Below are 18,045 nucleotides of genomic sequence, written 5' to 3'. Positions count from 1 at the left end.
TGAATTGTAGGGTAAAGATCTTAAATGTTTTTATGCACCAAAAAGGAAGCCTGAACAGAAATACTCCTAAACTTTTCCTCTAGGGCCTGAGGAGAGCATCTGCTACAGGACGGTGGTACTTTTTGTTCTTTCTTTCCATTATTTATTGTTTTTTTTTTTTTTAAAGAGACTGTTACCTTTTTAAAAATCCCCATAGAACTGTACCTAAAATCTGCAGTTATATAAAAATGGTTTTTAGGTCACAGTGTTTTGAATATACTTTTTGTTAATATGTACATAATTTTCATATTTATTATTTTAATACATAGAGACCCATTAATTTACCATAATTCCTTACACACACATCTGTCTTTTCCATAACTACACCTGGGCAGCTGAACTCAGCTGGACAAAAATCACCGAGTTTGGCAAACTGGTACCCACCGCACTGGGTGTTACCACCCTCAGCTGGCTCTTCTCATTGCATAGCGAGTTCCGGAAGTCTGCTCAGGCTCTCTGTTTCTGAAATAATTGTTTTAAACCCCTCTTCTCAAACTTCCAATCCTCCTCACTCTTTTTTAATAATTTTGTTTTCTGATGTGTACTCCAGAAGCCATAACATAAAAGAATAAACTCGTACTGGCACAAACACAGAAATATAGATCAATGGAACAGGATAGAAAGCCCGGAGATAAACCCACGCACATATGGTCACCTTATTTTTGATAAAGGAGGCAAGAATATACAACGGAGAAAAGACAGCCTCTTCAAAGTGGTGCTGGGAAAACTGGACAGCTACATGTAAAAGAATGAAATTAGAACACTCCCTAACACCATACACAAAAATAAACCCAGAATGGATTAAAGACCTAAATGTAAGGCCAGACACTATAAAGCTCTTAGAGGAAAACATAGGCAGGACAGTCTGTGACATAAATCACAGCAAGATCCTTTTTGACCCACCTCCTAGAGTAATGGAAACAAAAACAAACAAATGGGACCTAATGAAACTTAAAAGCTTTTGCACAGCAAAGGAAACCATAAACAAGACAAAAACACAACCCTCAGAATGGGAGAAAATATTTGCAAATGAAGCAACTGACAAAGGATTAACCTCCAAAATTTACAAGCAGCTCATGCAACTTAATATCAAAAAAACAAACAACCCAATCCAAAAATGGGCAGAAGGCCTAAATAGACATTTCTCCAAAGAAGATATACAGATGGCCAACAGACACATGAAAGAATGCTCAACATCATTAATCATTAGAGAAATGCAAATCAAAACTACAATGAGGTATCACCTCACACTGGTCAGAATGGCCATCATCAAAAAATCTACAAACAGTAGATGCTGGAGAGGGTGTGGAGAAAAGGGAACCCTCTTGCACTGTTGGTGGGAATGTAAATTGATACAGCCACTATGGAGAACAGTATGGAGGTTCCTTAAAAAGCTAAAAATAGAACTACCATACGACCCAGCAATCCCACTACTGGGCATACACCCTGAGAAAACCATAGTTCAAAAAGAGCCATGTACCAAAATGTTCATTGCAGCTCTATTTACAATAGCCAGGACATGGAAGCAACCTAAGTGTCCATCGACAGATGAATGGATAAAGAAGATGTGGCACATATATACAATGGAATATTACTCAGCCATAAAAAGAAACGAAATTGAGTTATTTGTAGTGAGGTGGATGGACCTGGAGTCTGTCATACAGAGTGAAGTAAGTCAGAAAGAGAAAAACAAATACCGTATGCTAACACATATATATGGAACCAAAAAAAAAAAAAAAGGTTCTGAAGAAACTAGGGGCAGGACAAGAATAAAGATGCAGACGTAGAGAATGGACTTGAGGACACGGGGAGGGGGAAGGGTAAGCTGGGACGAAGTGACAGAGTGGCACGTACATATATATGCTACCAAATGTAAAATAGATAGCTAGTGGGAAGCAGCCGCATAGCACAGGGAAATCAGCCTGTGCTCTGTGACCACCTAGAGAGGTGGGATAGGGAGGGTGGGAGGAGATATGGGGATATATGTATATGTATAGCTGATTCACTTTGTTATAAAGCAGAAACTAACACACCATTGCAAAGCAATTATACTCCAGTAAAGATGTTAAAAAAAAAGAATAAACTCAGTTGTCTTAGCTAATTCCGCTGATTTTTTTATTTCATTTTTAGTTTGTTTGACCCATTTTTAAAATACCTGTTTACTATTTTCTTATGGGATACTATAGCCTTTCTAAAATGTTAGGAAATATTTCTAATTTATTAAACTCTGCTTTTATTTTATTACTAATAAAGCCATTAGTAATTACATATTACTATGTAAGCCATTAGCTTTAAGTATGGCTTTGACTACATACTTTCATCTAAGTATGGCTTTGACTACATTCCAAAGATTTTATGCATTATCTTTTTTATTATTTTAAAAATAACTTTCTTAGTATGTAATGAACTTCTTCCTACACCCAGTTGCTGTTTATGAGTGCATTTTCAAGAATTCAGGGTTTTTCTTCATGCATGTACTGCACCGTAGTCCCTGAGTATAGCTGGTGGTGTTCTTGCTGAAGTTACCAGTGCCGCCCCCACTGCTGGCTGCAGCGGGGCCTCTTCCAGGCTTTGTCGTCTCCTCTCTAGGACTCGGGACGCTCCTGCGTGCTCTCTGCTTGTGATGTGTGCCTCCTTGTCTTGGGTCTTTCCTCCTGCACTCTGCCTGCTCTTAATTACTGGCACTGTTTCTCCAGGGCTCTGTCCCAGGCTAGCTTCTCTTCCCATTCTCCTGCCTTCCTCCGAGCAAACTCATCTGCCCCCACGATTTTGCCTCCTTCTTCCTTATCAACGATTTTCAGGTTTATTGCCAGCTTGGACCTTCTCACCAGAGATCCAAAACCATGTTTCTGGTAGCCTGGTGGACATATCTACCTTGTTGTCCCATTGTTAACCTCAAAATAAACTTGTAGAATCTCTTGTTTTTATCTACTGAATACTTCCTCTTTTCCCCATGGCACTGCTTTAATTTAATCCCCCATTGTACATCTCTTCTGGCTATACGTATTTAAGTATATTTCCTTCCCTAATCTCTTCTCGCACAGATTGAACCTTCACTATTGCCAATTTTTCTTTATTATGGTAAATTACTGATTTTATTATGTCATTAGGCACTTTAAAATAATTCATAAGTAATGATTATTGTAATAATTTAGAAAGCATAAATTCCAATAACCAAAAGTAATTATTGTTAACATGCTGTTTCCTTGTAGTTTTTCTGTACCTATATTTTACGTAATTGAGATCATCCCGAATGTAAAGTTATATCCTTCATTTCAGAAAACTTAACATTAGAAGGTAAAGTTAGATTCCATATTCAACACCTTCCACTAAAATTAATTCCAGAAAGATCAAAGAGTTAAACATAAAAAGATAAATCATAAAAGTTCTCAAGAATACATGGGTGAATATTTTTTGTGATCTCACAGTAGAGAAGACTTTTGTACATATATATAACCAGAAGTCATAACATGAAAAGTGATACACTTTACTGCATAAGAACTGAACGTTTTTATGTGACAAAGCACACACAAAGTCAGATGACAGTCCAAGGAGAACATTGCAACTCATCCCAAAGGGATAGTTTCCTTAACACCTTCCTAAATAGGTCTTACAAATCAATCAAAAAGACAAATCACTCAATTAAGAAAAGGCAAAGGTTATTAACAGACACAGAGGGCTTTAAACTTGTGAAAAGGTGGTCAGCAGCACTCATAACAAGAAAAATGTAATTAAAAGTGAAATAAAAGACCGTTTTTCATCCGTTAGGTTAGCAAAGATCAGAAAGTTTGATGACACGTGTTGGCAATGGTGTTGAAAACAAGCAACTTACATGTTGCTGGTGGAAGCTTGGACCGGTCCCTCTGCAGAGAGAACTTTGATGATATTTTATCAAATCTACCATATACATATCCTTTGCCCTACCGGTTCCATTTCTACGAATTGTTCCCACAGACACACATGCACGTAATGCTATAGTAATAGCAAGATCGGAAACAACCTAAATACCCATTAATAAGGGGCCCACTAAATGGACTGTAATTCACGCATATGGTGGAACCCTGCACAGCCCTTTATGGGTCAGCTCATTTGTACTGACAGAAAATGATTGCTCAGACACATTTTTATTCAGGAATTAGAGGTGCGCCGTATGTTTAGAACTCCACTACTTACGAAGAGAAGTATACACATAGAGGGTATAATACGAACCCAGTATCTCTGGGAGGCTACACAGGAACCTGCCAACTGTGATTGCATCTAGAGAGAACAGACGGTCAGGAGCGGGAGGGAGACTGATAATTCTCCTTACACCTTTTTATACCTCCGACTTCAGTATCTGCGGCTTTAAGGTTTTTGAAGCATCTCTTTTAAAAGCTGCATAATGTCATCATTTATGAACATTTAAGGTTGTTTCTGTTTTTAATGCTTATAAACAGTTCTGTAATGCATATCTTTCTGTATACATCTTTGTACATATTTCAGATTGTTTCTGTAGGATCACTAAGAATAGAATTAGTGGATAAAAGATTATGAACATCATTATACATTATGATGTATGATACTGTTTTCCCCACAGGAGATATAGTTCATATCCCACCATCAGGCTGTACATGCCCTTTAGTTCTTTTTTTACTTTATTATTTATTTATTTTTGGCTGCGTTGGGTCTTCGTTGCTGTGCGCAGGCTTTTCTCTAGTTGCGGCGAGCGGGGGCTACTCTTCATTGCAGTGCACGGGCTTCTCATCGTTGTGGCTTCTCTTGTTGTGGAGCACGGGTTCTAGGCACCTGGGCTTCAGTGGTTGTGGCACTCGGTCTCAGTAGTTGTAGCTTGCGGGCTCTAGAGCACAGGCTCAGTAGTTGTGGTGCATGGGCTTAGTTGCTCTGTGGCATATGGGGTCTTCCTGGACCAGGGCTCGAACCCGTGTCCCCTGCACTGGCAGGCGGATTCTTAACCCCTGCGCCACCAGGGAAGCCCGAAACTCTCTTCCTCTTATTCATGTGCACAAAGAAAGATGACCTGTCATATTATTGAATCAAGGAGTACGTAAATATCAGCTATCCAGAATTTCCAGGGAATGCATCCTTCTGGGAAGCTGAGTTCCCATAGTTTACTAGACGTTGATGCTGTAAGTATAGGAAACTTTCTTTAAATTCTGTCTCTTGGTTAGATATATTACACATTGACACGTGGACATGTGTCACAGAGTATAACTGTAATCTACTTTTCCTAGGTTTTTTTTTTTATATATAAATTTATTTATTTATTTTTGGCTGCGTTGGGTGTTCGTTGCTGCACGTGGGCTTTCTCTAGTTGAGGTGAGCAGAGGCTACTCTTGGTTGTGGTGCGCGGGCTTCTCATTGCATTGGCTCCTCTTGTTGCGGAGCACGGGCTCTAGGCTCACAGGCTTCAACAGTTGTGGCACGCGGGCTCAGTAGTTGTGGCTCCGCGGTGTGTGGGATCTTCCCGGACCAGGGCTCGAACCCGTGTCCCCTGCATTGGCAGGCGGATTCTTTTTTTTTTTTTTTTTAATTAATTTATTTATTTATTTATTTTTGGCTGTGTTGGGTCCTCGTTTCCACGCAAGGGCTTTCTCCAGTTGCGGCGAGCGGGGGTCACTCTTCATCGCGGTGCGCGGGCCTCTCACTGTCGCGGCCTCTCCCGTTGCGGAGCACAGGCTCCAGACGCGCAGGCTCAGTAGTTGTGGCTCACGGGCCTAGCCGCTCTGCGGCATGTGGGATCTTCCCAGATCAGGGCACGAACCCGTGTCCCCTGCATTGGCAGGCGGATTCCCAACCACCGCGCCACCAGGGAAGCCCGGCAGGCGGATTCTTAACCACTGCGCCACGAGGGAAGTCCCACTCCCTTTACTTTTAAAAAAAATTCTGCTAATTTGACAGACAGAAAATTATACCTTGTTTAAATATACATTTCTTTGATTATGACCAAGGCTGAACATTCATATATTTATATCACCTATCTCTCTAAATTTAGTCACTCTTTGGGCTCTCTCGTGAATTATTGGTCCATGCTGCTCACTCATTTATTTACTGTGGTCCTTCTGTCCTTCTGTTCGATTTATATGCGCTATTTATATGCTAAGGATATTAATCTTTTGTCATATTTGTTTCTAACTGGGTCAGGTCTTTAAGGACGAGTAGGAGTTAGCCAAGAGATCAAGCTGGAGGAGGACATACCACATGTGGAGAAACAGCAGGCCTTCCTTCAGGAAGAACTGAGAAAACTCCAAGTCTTCCCGTAAAGCTACAGTCAGTGGTTCATTCTGGAAGTGGTGCTGGATGGGGTGGGACTGATGAACAGGAATATACCGTCCATGCTAATGCACTTGACCCTTATCCTGAAGATAATAGAAAACCGTTAGGGAATTGTAAACAGGGAAGTATGTAGTGGGTTTTCTTTACAGCTGCTCCCAAAACTGAGAGCCTTTGGTCTCCAGAGTGGGTTTCCTAATAGTAACTTCACCTCCGCACTCACACCCTTCTCATTGGTCACTGTCCTCCTTCTTAAAATAATTCAACTCAGTTATTTCACTTACACTTACTGCTAACATCACTAGCTCTTTCCCTCATAATGCTCTCAGCCGCTTTTCCTAACACATGCTTGGCACTTGAACTATTTGTAGCAGTACTTGGAGCAGTGTTGGGAGATAAGATGATCTTTTTAAGCTTTGTGATGCCAGAGACAGTTTTTTTTTAATGCCTTTGCAAATGAATAAGAACTTGGCTTATCCCAAGTACTTGTCAAAGGTTGGATAGTTGGGGTTTATTGGCCCCTGGAGGAGACACAGCTTGGAGTTGAAAATCCCAGACTGTGTTCAGCTGGGTTCAGAATCTAGCTCTGCCACTTACTGGACATTTGATCTTGGCCTTTTTTTTTTTTTTTCCCAATCTCTGAGTTGTAGTTTGTGCGGATTAAATCAGATAATGTATATCCAGTTCTGTGCATGGTACCTGTGCCAGAAATCATAGGTATTATTTGTTATCCCTTTGGACCCTCAAAACAGCATTGCAAATGACTAGAAAGCAGCCCTTTTCTTTGTGGATTTTGAAAATAGAAATCTGAGTTTATACTTATCTCTACTGTATTCAGTGTTACCTGCTTAAAGTTCTTTTTTTATCCTTTCTTAAAATATTTTTCCTCTGACCTTGGAGTTCAAGGTTTTAAAAGTAAATATCTTGGCACTGTCATCTGGTTGTTAAATCTCAATGAACCGTCTCAATTTTTTATAATCACTTCTGAAACATTTTCTCCATTAGAACTTTAATTACCTACACAGTCCACTTTGTTCACACTTATTATTCATAGGTTATATACCTTTGCCCTCTTCTGAAGGTTATTTTTTTCATACATATTTCTCATCAACTTATCTTTCTGTGTTTTAGACTTGATTTCCTAGTTTGTCCTCTCTTCTGGCTTCTGTAATAACTGTTAACTTTTACTTCCATCAGCTGTGTAAATAATTATCCTCTAACATTGCAGTCTTTGTTTGGTGGGGTTTTTTTTTTCCTTTTTTTGCTTTTCTTAAAAGGGGCCAAATGTAATGTAGCTCCTATACTATTTATCTTTCAATTTTCTTTAAAAGTCAACCTATTGAATAATTTACATACAATAAAGCATCCACTTTAAGTGTGAGGCTCAACCTTTTGACCAATATACAGTCAAGAACTGTTCCATTGCCCCAGAGAGTCTCCTCAGCCCCTCTGAGTTCCCTTTGCCTGGCTCTTATTTCCTCTTTCATGATTTGGGTGTGGATTTCATCCTCCAGCCGCCCCTGAGGCCAGTAACCTTGTTTTTTGTTTTTGTTTTTGTTTTTTAATTAATTAATTAATTTATTTATTTATTTATTTATTTATGGCTGTGTTGGGTCTTCGTTTCTGTGCGAGGGCTTTCTCTAATTGCGGCAAGTGGGGGCTACTCTTCATCGCGGTGCGCGGGCCTCTCACTATCGCGGCCTCTCTTGTTGCGGAGCACAGGCTCCAGACGCGCAGGCTCAGTAATTGTGGCTCACGGGCCTAGTTGCTCCGCGGCATGTGGGATCTTCCCAGACCAGGGCTCGAACCCGTGTCCCCTGCATTGGCAGGCAGATTCTCAACCACTGCGCCACCAGGGAAGCCCGAGGCCAGTAACCTTGTTGATCTCCACCTCCCACAGTGCTTACATGATAGGCCTCCTAGACTTCTTCATTGGATTCTCATGGTGAATTTTGTAATCATTCCCTTTCAGAGGTTAATTCAATCTTTGTGCTACAACCCTTTTCATTCTATTTCTTTATCAGTTTCTTACTCTTTGTTGTGATTATTAGTATTTTTCTTGAAGGTCTCTTTGATATGATATTTGGATAAGTTTGTATACTTAGTAAATATTTATTAAGCACCCTCTCTGAGCCAGGCACAAGGAAGATAAAAGTCCATACTGCGTGGGGCTACCATTCCAGTGGGAACTTAAACGTTCATAAGAAGGAAGCTCTCTGCTCTGTTCCTTACCCAGAGTACTTATGACCTTCAAATGGTCCTTGAGTTTTTCTCTAAAGCTGTTACTATGCATTTTATTATACACAGCATACGTACACCATAATCCCAAGACTCTTGCATTAATCTGAGGTGAGAGCCTGAACCAAGATTAGAGCTGAGGGTTTGGAGAAGTGGAAGATAATGCAGAAGACTGTAGGTTGAAACGGGAAGATTTTGTGATTGTCTGAATGTAAGGAATTAAGGGAAAGGAAGGAGTTTAGGATGAATACCCAGATATCTGACTTGGACAGTTGGCTGTCTGAGGATGCTCCTACCTAGGAATGAAATGCTGGCCACTGGGGAAAAGGGAGAAGAAGACGATAACTTCAGTTTGGAAAGCGTTCAGTGGGAGAATTTGTAGTGGGCAGAGTGGGCGCCTTTTGTCGGCAAGTCCAAAAGGCAGTTGGGTTCTATGGATTGGGGTTCTACCAAAACATTCTAGAGAAAGTTTTGGTAGCCAATGGCATATATACATATATGGTAGTTGAAACCTTGGGCATAGACGCAGTTACTGGAAGACATGTTATTAAAATGAGGTCCAATATGGAGCCCTAAAGAATACAACATATACAAGAGGTAGCAGAGTCAGATAAGCCCGCACGGAAGACTAGGAGGAAACGGCTAGTAGACCTAAAGGATAAGAGGAGAGACGAGCCAGCTGCAGAACTCTCCATCCGCAGAGCAAAGATAGACACCTCAGTAACAGTTTGCAAACACTATCATGTCTCACCATAAAAGTTGACTTTAAAGATCTTACTTTACTACGTATTATGAAAATTTTTGTTACCTAAAATTGGTGGCCTATGTATGCACTGAGGGGCCTTTAGATATTAAGGCTTGATGAATCTTAAGACTTGACCTCAAGAAGTGAGCAAACAGCAGTGTCACGGGGGCACACAACATGGTTTCATCAGGTAGTGTGGCCTCAAGGGTGTGTAGGGTGAACAGATGATCTGGAAGCAGCAGTAGGGTCCAAGGGCGTAGCAGTACTCTCCTCTCAGCCCCGTGGAGTGTGGAGGCAGGATGAAGCAGCTTCCCCCTGATGGCTGCGAGGGAAGCATGTCTTCAGGAGCAGGGCACCTCCGAGTTAAGGCAGGTGGATGGAGGACGTCCTTCCAAGCAGGTGCAGGAGTTTGCCCCAAAGAGGCCAAGAGAAAGGGTTGAGTCGTTTTGTTCCTGGGATACTTGGCTTGGGGCTGTGGGAAGGGGAGAAAGCACAGATGTTTCTACAGGATGGATGAGCAGAGAAGCCAGCGTGTGGGGTGGTGACGAAGGATGTCAGAAATGAGGATATTACATCAGCTGGTTTCCAGATCCCACCTCTTGCCCGCTGAAGCCAATGTGAGCCTCCAGGTGCTGGGCGGCGGTGATTATTGTGGCCTGCATTTGGCTGACAGTGGTCTGGAAAGAGGCGAAGCAGGACCTCAGGCACTCTAGAGCCGTCGTTACTGCCGGCCGTATTGCTCTGCGCCAGGGACATTGGAGTGGCTGGAAGAATCTCACAGAGGAGTTTGATCCTTGCAGTGGGGAAAGGAGAGCCAGTAGAACCTGTGTACACTGGAGGTCTGTTGGCATGGAGGGGGGAGGGGGGGTGGAGAAGAAAAGACTCGTGGGAATCTCCTGCACAAAGTAGCGCTAAGGAACTGCAAAGCTTCGGGAGGGTAGAGGCAGAGCAGCGATGTGTGAGCAGAATCCCCTGCTGTTTCTGCAGATGCCGTCCACTTTCTCGTGGTAGCCGTCGCTCTTCTGTTGCCCCTTACGTGTTCATTTTTTGTGTCTTATTTCACACAGCCTCTGACTCACGCTAGGGTCGCCCTAACGCCAGCCATGGTGCAGCAGCTCGCGTTCTTCCTCGAAATGTTCTTGCTCAGTGACACAGTCAAGGGGCTGATGGCAAGAACGTGTTCGAGGCTAAATGGTTTCCCTTGGCAGCGGTGAAAAAAACGCAAATGATAAAAACCAAGGCGGGGCAGGATTGACATGATTGGTGGTTAGCCCCTTCCTAGAAAATGAGAAGGCTCAGCCCGATTTGTGATTACCTTCACAAAGTGACGACCATTTGAGATAAGAATCATATAGCTAAAAACTGTTCATGCAGTAGTGGCTTTATGGTCCAGAACCAGTGCGGTGTCCTCTCTTGGGGCAAAGGGAAATGCCTGTGTTCTAGACGTGGAGGGGGAGGAGGGAGGAGCAAGAAAGGGGGGAGGGAACCGTTCCGTCACTCATTCCACAGGTGTAGCCAGAATTTGAATGACAGCTTTTGATTGCTTCAGACACATTTAGTTGGAAGATCAAGAGCTTCGTTCCTTTAGACATAAAGGAGATTTGGGGAGACTAGAATACACAAAAGCACACTTAGAACGCTGACCTTGAGCTCAAGTGATACAAACTGTTGAGTGTCTTCAGCTATTTTCTAATTTCCTTAAACTTTAGAAGAACTTAGGTCGTTGCATCCCGAGACATACTCCTCTGTTCCTAGCTATTCTGGCTAGTTGCTGGCTTTTAGAAGAATGAATTTAGTAATGACTACTATTGCCCATTTTATTTTTCCAAAAAGAAGAATTAAAACACTGGATGATTCCCTGAGGTAAATTCCTGTTGTAAAACCAAGTCTGCATATGGAACGAAATATTAGAATTAAACTATTTTGTTCCTTCTCTATTCCCATCACCAGCAGAAAGAAACTGTTTTGGAGGAGCGTGTGGGTGTGAGGGAGAACAGAGATGTTGTGTGACACAAATAACCAGTATGTTGTGCACGGAAGGTGCCAGAGATTGCTTTAGCCGCCCAGCTGCTGCCTGCTGTCTTGTTAGATTAGCAGCTGTACTTGAGGAAAATCTATATAAATCTATGTACGTATATCCGTTTCCAGTCCTCGTGACCCTGAGGTAGATGCCGAGCACCCAGAAGCTCCGTGGCAAACACCCCAGAAGGTTCGCGTGGGGCTAAGATGAGACTCCGCAGCAGCTCACATCCTAAAGTGCAGGCTCCTAAACTGTCTACTTTTCTCCTTATGGTTCTTAACGTTACAAGATTTCATTTTCTCTTGCTTTTAAATGCAGATGGACTTGATATTTGAATGTTTAATTTTCTTTTATGTTAGGAAAGTTTATCTAAAACAAAATTAGTCCTCTCCAAAGTAAGGTTTCCCAGTTCAGTTGTATCCATCCCCCAGCTCCCAAGGAAATTGCATTCCCCTTTCCTCATTGCTTTGCCGCTTTTTCCGTTCTTCTGTTTCTAAATGGAACTAATGGTTTCATGTGGATTCTTTAGCTGGTGTTTCAAGGTAAGTGCAGAACAACCTGAGATCATACAGACACTGGAGACAGTCGCGTCTGGTCTGTCTGACTTGGGCTGCATCTCCTTGGTCCTCGTTTCTGTCTGGTGAGGCTGGGCAGGCGTCAGGGTTAAGGCCATCACTCTCTGAGTGTGGGAGTCCAGAGGTTACCGACTTTTGAATCGTCTACTGTGGCTAATTATCCACACCACAGCCTGGTGTGACCCCGAGGGTGCAGGGTGAAGCACAGGCTGACGTGAGGAGAGGGGGTACTAATTGCATTAAGGTGTAACAAGAAGAGGAAGAAGAAAAAAATAGCTTTTATTTCTTGAGTTTTTCTATGTACAGGTTTCGTACCAAATTCCAGACACACATTATAAAGCCTAACCTTCCCAGCAGCCCTGAGAGGTGGGCAGTATTATGCCTGTTTGACAGGCGTAAGATGAGGAAACAGGGGCTTATGTTAAGAAGGTTGCCCAGGTTCTCACAAACAGAAGGAACTTGGAAAAGAATTCAAACCCAAGCCTGTCCGATGTGCAAGGCTCGCGCTTAAACCGCTGCCCTGAACTGCATGTGATGTGTGTTGGGCGGGGCTGGGGGGTGTTTGCGCGTGTGCACGTGTGTGCGCTTTAGAGATGGAGCAGAGCATTTTGGTGTCATCGCCACGCTCAGCGGTGGCAGGATCGCAGTGTGGATCCTCGCCTGTTGTGTTCCACAAGAGAAGGTGGGATGAGACTGGAACGCTGACCCAAGCGTGGCCTCGATCACCGTCTTGGTACACGCACGTGCAGTGCGTCGTGGCACCTGTCGATTGTCGCGTTGTCTCTGCACGTCGAAGGTTCAGTTATCCATGTTAATGGAGGGAGGCCAGATGTGAATAAACGTGAAGAGCCAATAATCTAAGGAGCGTTTCAGTAGCACTTTACCATTCACAGCTGACTTGTTTGGAGAAGATTCATCTCCCCGAATCTGTCTGCTCAGTCGTCCCAGGACAGTCATGGATGGGCCTGTCCCAGGAGCAGAGGGCAGAGGTGATGATCCACAGGGGCCCAGCAGACAGCTAATTCCTAAGGAACCACTTCTGAATTCATTTTTAAAAGCATCGTTTCAGACACACTGACACCTTTTCCTTTTTTCCCTGAATTCGTTTAGAACTTACGCCATCAGGAGGATAAGAGATGCCTTCAGAGAAAATAAGAATGTAAAGGATCCTGTGCAAATTCAAGCCCTAATGAATAAAGCCAGACGAGACCTTGGAATAATCCGTCGACAGGTAAGATAGTTCAGTGATGTACGGTTTTTCGTTAAGAGCTTTAAGCTTTGACATGTCCCCCTTGATTCGTGTTTGTGATTCACACCACGGGATCATGAAACTCTCTTCCTCTTTTTTATTTATTTTTATTTTTGGCTGTGTTGGGTCTTCGTTGCTGTGTGCGGGCTTTCTCTAGTTGTGACAAGCAGGGACTACTCTTCCTTGTGGTGCGCGGGCTTCTCACTGCAGTGGCTTCTCTTGTTGTGGAGCACGGGCTCTAGGCGCCTGGGCTTCAGTGGTTGTGGCACGTGGGCTCAGTAGTGTGGCTCGCGGGCTGTAGAGCGCAGGCTCAGTAGTTGTGGTGCACGGGCTTAGTTGCTCCGCGGCATGTGGGATCTTCCCGGACCAGGGCTCGAACCTGTGTCCCCTGCATTGGCAGGCGGATTCTTAACCACTGCGCCACCAGGGAAGCCCGAAACTCTCTTCTTCTTATTCATGTGCACAAAGAAAGATGACCTGTCATATTATTGAATCAAGGAGTACGTAAATATCAGCTATCCAGAATTTCCAGGGAATGCATCCTTCTGGGAAGCTGAGTTCCCATAGTTTACTAGACGTTCATGCTGCAAGTATAAGAAACTTTCTTTAAATTTTGTCTCTTCGTTAGATATATTACACATTGATACGTGGACATGTGTCACAGAGTATAAATGTAATCTACTTTTCCTAGTTTTTTTTTTAATGTATATAAATTTATTTATTTATTTTTGGCTGCGTTGGGTCTTCGCTGCTGTGCGCGGGCTTTCTCTAGTTGCGGCGAGCAGGGGCTACTCTTCGTTGTGGTGCGTGAGCTTCTCATTGCGGTGGCTTCTTTTGTTGCAGAGCATGGGCTCTAGGCTCATGGGCTTCAATAGTTGTGGCACGCAAGCTCAGTAGTTGTGGCTCCGCGGTGTGTGGGATCTTCCTGGACCAGGGCTCAAACCCGTGTCCCCTGCATTGGCAGGCGGATTCTTAACCACTGCGCCACCAGGGAAGCCCTTTCCTAGTATTTTGAAGTCATAATTCAAGATAATGTTGCCCTTTTCTTGAAGACACCGCTATGAACCTAAATTTTGTTGCACGTGGAAGGTGTATCTGCAGGTGCAAACGGTGTGAAGCACAGCTGCTTAGGCACTGACCCCAGAAGGACCCGGCGAGGGGTTTTTATTTTCCTCTTGTCGAAGTGCTGGCGGCTGCCTTGGCTTGTGCTTGCTTTGCTCTTTCTCGTGAGGTAGATGGAGCGTCTGCAGCAGACTGGCCCCCTGGGTGGTGTGATGTGTCCTTGTCTCTGCAAAATTAATCAGGGAGCCAAAGGCTAAAGCAGCCTGCTGTCGATTGGTTTTCTCACCCTCTAAAAAATCATCCTTTTCACTCTTTTTCTCTGATTCAGCAACAGTCACACCATAAGCTCCATTTCTGCTTCCCTTCGTTTTTCTCTCTTCCTTGCAGTAAATTTGTTCAGGGGTAGAGGGAAACCCCTTACATTTTCCTAAGATCTGTGAGTGTGTTGGAAAGGGCTTCTTTAGCATTGTCAGGAGATGCCAGCTTGGCTGACATTATGTCATATCATGATATATGACATGTGTATCAGGATATATGTTTATATCTCTGACCCTTCTTCATGCTTGACTCTAAACAATTCAAAAAAGAAGCAGTACTAAAAACTAGTTTTCATTTTATGTCAAAATTAACAGTCTTGTTATGTTGCCTACATAATGGAACAATCCCTTCTAGAATAACATTTCAGATTCTGACAACTCTCCTTGAGTTCTACAGTTATCTAGCAATAGGATAACTTGGCCACATTCAGACAAGCCTAGGAAATGATCTTTAACTAAGAGCATGAAAAGATAATAGGATAGTCAGAAAAAGAAGCTGGTCTGCACATTTGCATGTATGTTAATAGTGGCAGAGAAAGGAGTTGCCATTTTAAAAACTCTAGAACAATGGCATTTTCCATGCATCAGTGGTTGAATTTTATGGGATGCTTTAGCACTGGAACTTGGAAAAACAAGCAGCCTGCGTCCTTATTTTGCATAAACTCAGGAAGATTCAGTTCTTTGGCACTTTCCCATGCAGAAGTTGGCAAGCACCTCTGAAACAGGCTGGTTTTATCTTTTACTGTAAAGTTGCTCAGAGTAGAAAGTGCTTAGAAAAGGGACCTGTAAGTAATCCGTGCCACCATTTCTTTAGTTATGCAATTGTCTGTGTTACTTCTTAGTTTGAAATGCTTTTAGAAAAGAAGAAAAAAAAGAAAGGATAGACTGGGTCTCACCAGACATTCCCAGGGAATCCACACAAAACAGACTCAAGCTCTGGAGCCACGGGTCGGGCCCTCCCCAGGACAGCCTGCCAGGTGCACCTTCCTTGATGGGGGGCAGAGCCTGTGCGGCCCACTTCCGGGCCCAGGGCGTCTGTGTTAACTAGCAGAGCAGCGGGTGCTTCCCTTTCACGTCAAGATTGCTCCTGAACCCGAGCTTCATGTTGACCCGAGTTAGCTTATGAGATGCAGGCGATTCCCCAAGCCCCCTCGCTCTAAGCCTGCGAAGCTGGCCTTGGCCTAAAGGCCTAAAATAGCATCTGTATTTTCTTCACACTGGCCACTGTGACAGCTTCTAACTCGCCTCCCTGTCTGCCCCAGTGGTCTCTTCTCCACAGGCTGCCAGGGTGAAAAATCAGAGCAGGTTACAGCCTTGCTCAAAATCCTGCAGGGGCTTCATCCCCGACGACGAGCCTGCAGTCCTCGTGAAGTCGGCAGAGACCCTCCACGGCCTGTCTCCCTCACCCGCGCCATTCCATGACCCCTTGCTGCCCCGGCACCCGACCCCCAGCCGGTAACCCTCTGGGAGCCTTTGTCCCCTTGCCTGGAATAGTCTCCCCAGGCCTTCGCAGAGCTGGACCCCCTTTTCACTCAGGCTTTCACTGAGGTTGCTCGTCATCACAGAGGGCTTCCCTGACCACACTTGGCTCTGCCCCCTGCCCCCTTACCCCTACCCCCTTACCCCTACCCCCTTACCCCTGCCCCCTTACCCCTACCCCCTTACCCCTGCCCCCTTACCCCTGCCCCCTTACCCCTACCCCCTTACCCCTACCCCCTTACCCTGCTTCAGAGTTCCTCACAGCACTTATCAGCACCAAAAATAGCATCACTTGTTGTCCTGTCTGTTTTCTCCTCTTCCACGAGGACAGGGGTCTCAGCTGTCATGGTCACCACTGCCCAGGAGGCAGGAGCATGGGCTGTGGGGCCCGCCTGCCTGGGTTCCAGTCCTGACTCCTCTGGTCACAGTGTGACCTTCAACCAGGTATTCAACCTCTCAGCGCCTAACGTAAAACGCAGGTGGGAACAAGCCCAACTTCGTGGGTTATGGTGAGGATAAAGTAGGTTAATATATGTGAAGCCCTTAGAAAGATGCTGGCACATCATAAATGCTTGTATTATTGTTAATCAGAAGATCTAGACCAGCCCCGCATGGAGTTGGCTCTTAATTATTTGTGGACTAAATGAATCTATGAAGTTCGTCCCCTGGGGTCAAACACCTCAGTCCAGGGGTCTGTGCCACCAAAATCGTGGTATCTTGTTGGCTGCCCACAACCTCGCATGGTTCATGCAAAGGATCCATGAAAGGAAAGTGGAAATCTGATGAGGATCTTGAGACATTACCCTCATGAACTACAATATCCTTCCCATCAAGTCCCTTTTCCACTTGATACTTGGACTCAAAGACCGTCCACCAGGATGCACGTCAATCTCAGCATCATTTTCCGTGGATGAGAAAGCCTACAGCCACCTTTCCAGGCGCCAGACACGCACACCCGTAAGGGCAGCACTCAAACTGAAATCGTCCTCTCAACACTGGTCCCCACCTCCTGCTGTCCAGTCCTTAAAGTGGGTCTCACTTCAGTCAGCTGTGACACTAATGACACCACTGTAAGCACGGTAAGATTTCGCATTTTTTAAAGAAGTCTCTGAGAAAAGAGTTTCTTCTGGTTCTCTTGGGGTAGAGAAACCACGGTGCAGGAAAGCTGGATGCCTTGTCTAAGGGCAGCTGGCCAGACCTGACCTCAGGTCCCTAATTCCTGAGGGCAAACTCAGAAGTTCAAGGATGTGAGCTCCTGAGTCAGTAGAAACCAAAGGAAAGAGATACTCTTAAGTCATCTCCCAGTTTTGTTCCCCAGATATTTAAGGACCACATCATCGTAGCCCAGCCTCTCCTCAGAGGTCATCCTTCCTTTGTATCCTTACTGTGCAGAGATACTTAGTCTTCATGGGGCAACCCTGAAGGATTCTAGTAGCACCAGCATTTCTCACTGGCCTTTCACGCTGCTCCTAAGGATTACTCTGATTGCAAGAAGTAAAAGGGCAGATCGCGTTGCCCCTGTATGAGCCAGTCAGGCTGCTTTCATTCATTCTCCTTAATTATGGCCTGTGGACTAGGAGCCAGACACACGCTTGTTCTTTCTTTGCCAGGGACCACCTCTTCCCCTGAAAGTTAGAATCCTCTCTCTTTCCAGCTACGTGCATCCTATCCTATCCCGTAACTAGCAGAGACATTCTCCCACTTTTCTATAAACTCCCATTATTTCCGTATAAAATGGTTCTGTAAAGACATCTGGACCCTGCCAGCTCTTGTGAGTTCTTTCTCTGCTGGAAGCAAGTTCTGGACTAGCCCCCATTAAACCTAGTTTCCCTGTCTGCTTCCCAAGTGGGATCCGAAAAGTGGGAGATGCCTTTGTGTGTGTGCCAGCCGGCGCCAGGAAGGACGCACAGAAGCCGGACAAACAGCTGTCACCATCTAGGCAGCAAAGAAGTAACTGAGGACTTTCTACCTGAGACAGGAAACGGGGCTCCTTGGGTGTTTCACACCAGAAATAGGAGCAAGAAAGTCAACCAGACTTTGCTTTCATCTTT

The 18,045-nt window shown here is 44.4% G+C and overlaps 1 protein-coding gene across 3 annotated transcripts in view; it reads left to right on the top strand.

Moving 5' to 3' along the window:
• LYRM4 (LYR motif containing 4) overlaps nt 1-18,045 on the top strand; it is a 129,292-nt gene that overhangs the window by 20,179 nt on the left and 91,068 nt on the right. For all 3 annotated transcript variants that reach the window (XM_036868400.1, XM_036868399.1, XM_036868401.1), the window contains exon 2: nt 12,998-13,118. In XM_036868400.1, the coding sequence (XP_036724295.1) occupies nt 12,998-13,118 (121 nt within the window). The remainder of the gene's footprint in view (nt 1-12,997; nt 13,119-18,045) is intronic.

This window comes from Balaenoptera musculus, chromosome 11, assembly GCF_009873245.2.
Source record: "Balaenoptera musculus isolate JJ_BM4_2016_0621 chromosome 11, mBalMus1.pri.v3, whole genome shotgun sequence".
Taxonomy (NCBI): domain Eukaryota; kingdom Metazoa; phylum Chordata; class Mammalia; order Artiodactyla; family Balaenopteridae; genus Balaenoptera; species Balaenoptera musculus.
Note: the sequence above shows the minus strand (reverse complement) of the source record. Positions and strands in the feature narration are given on the sequence as shown.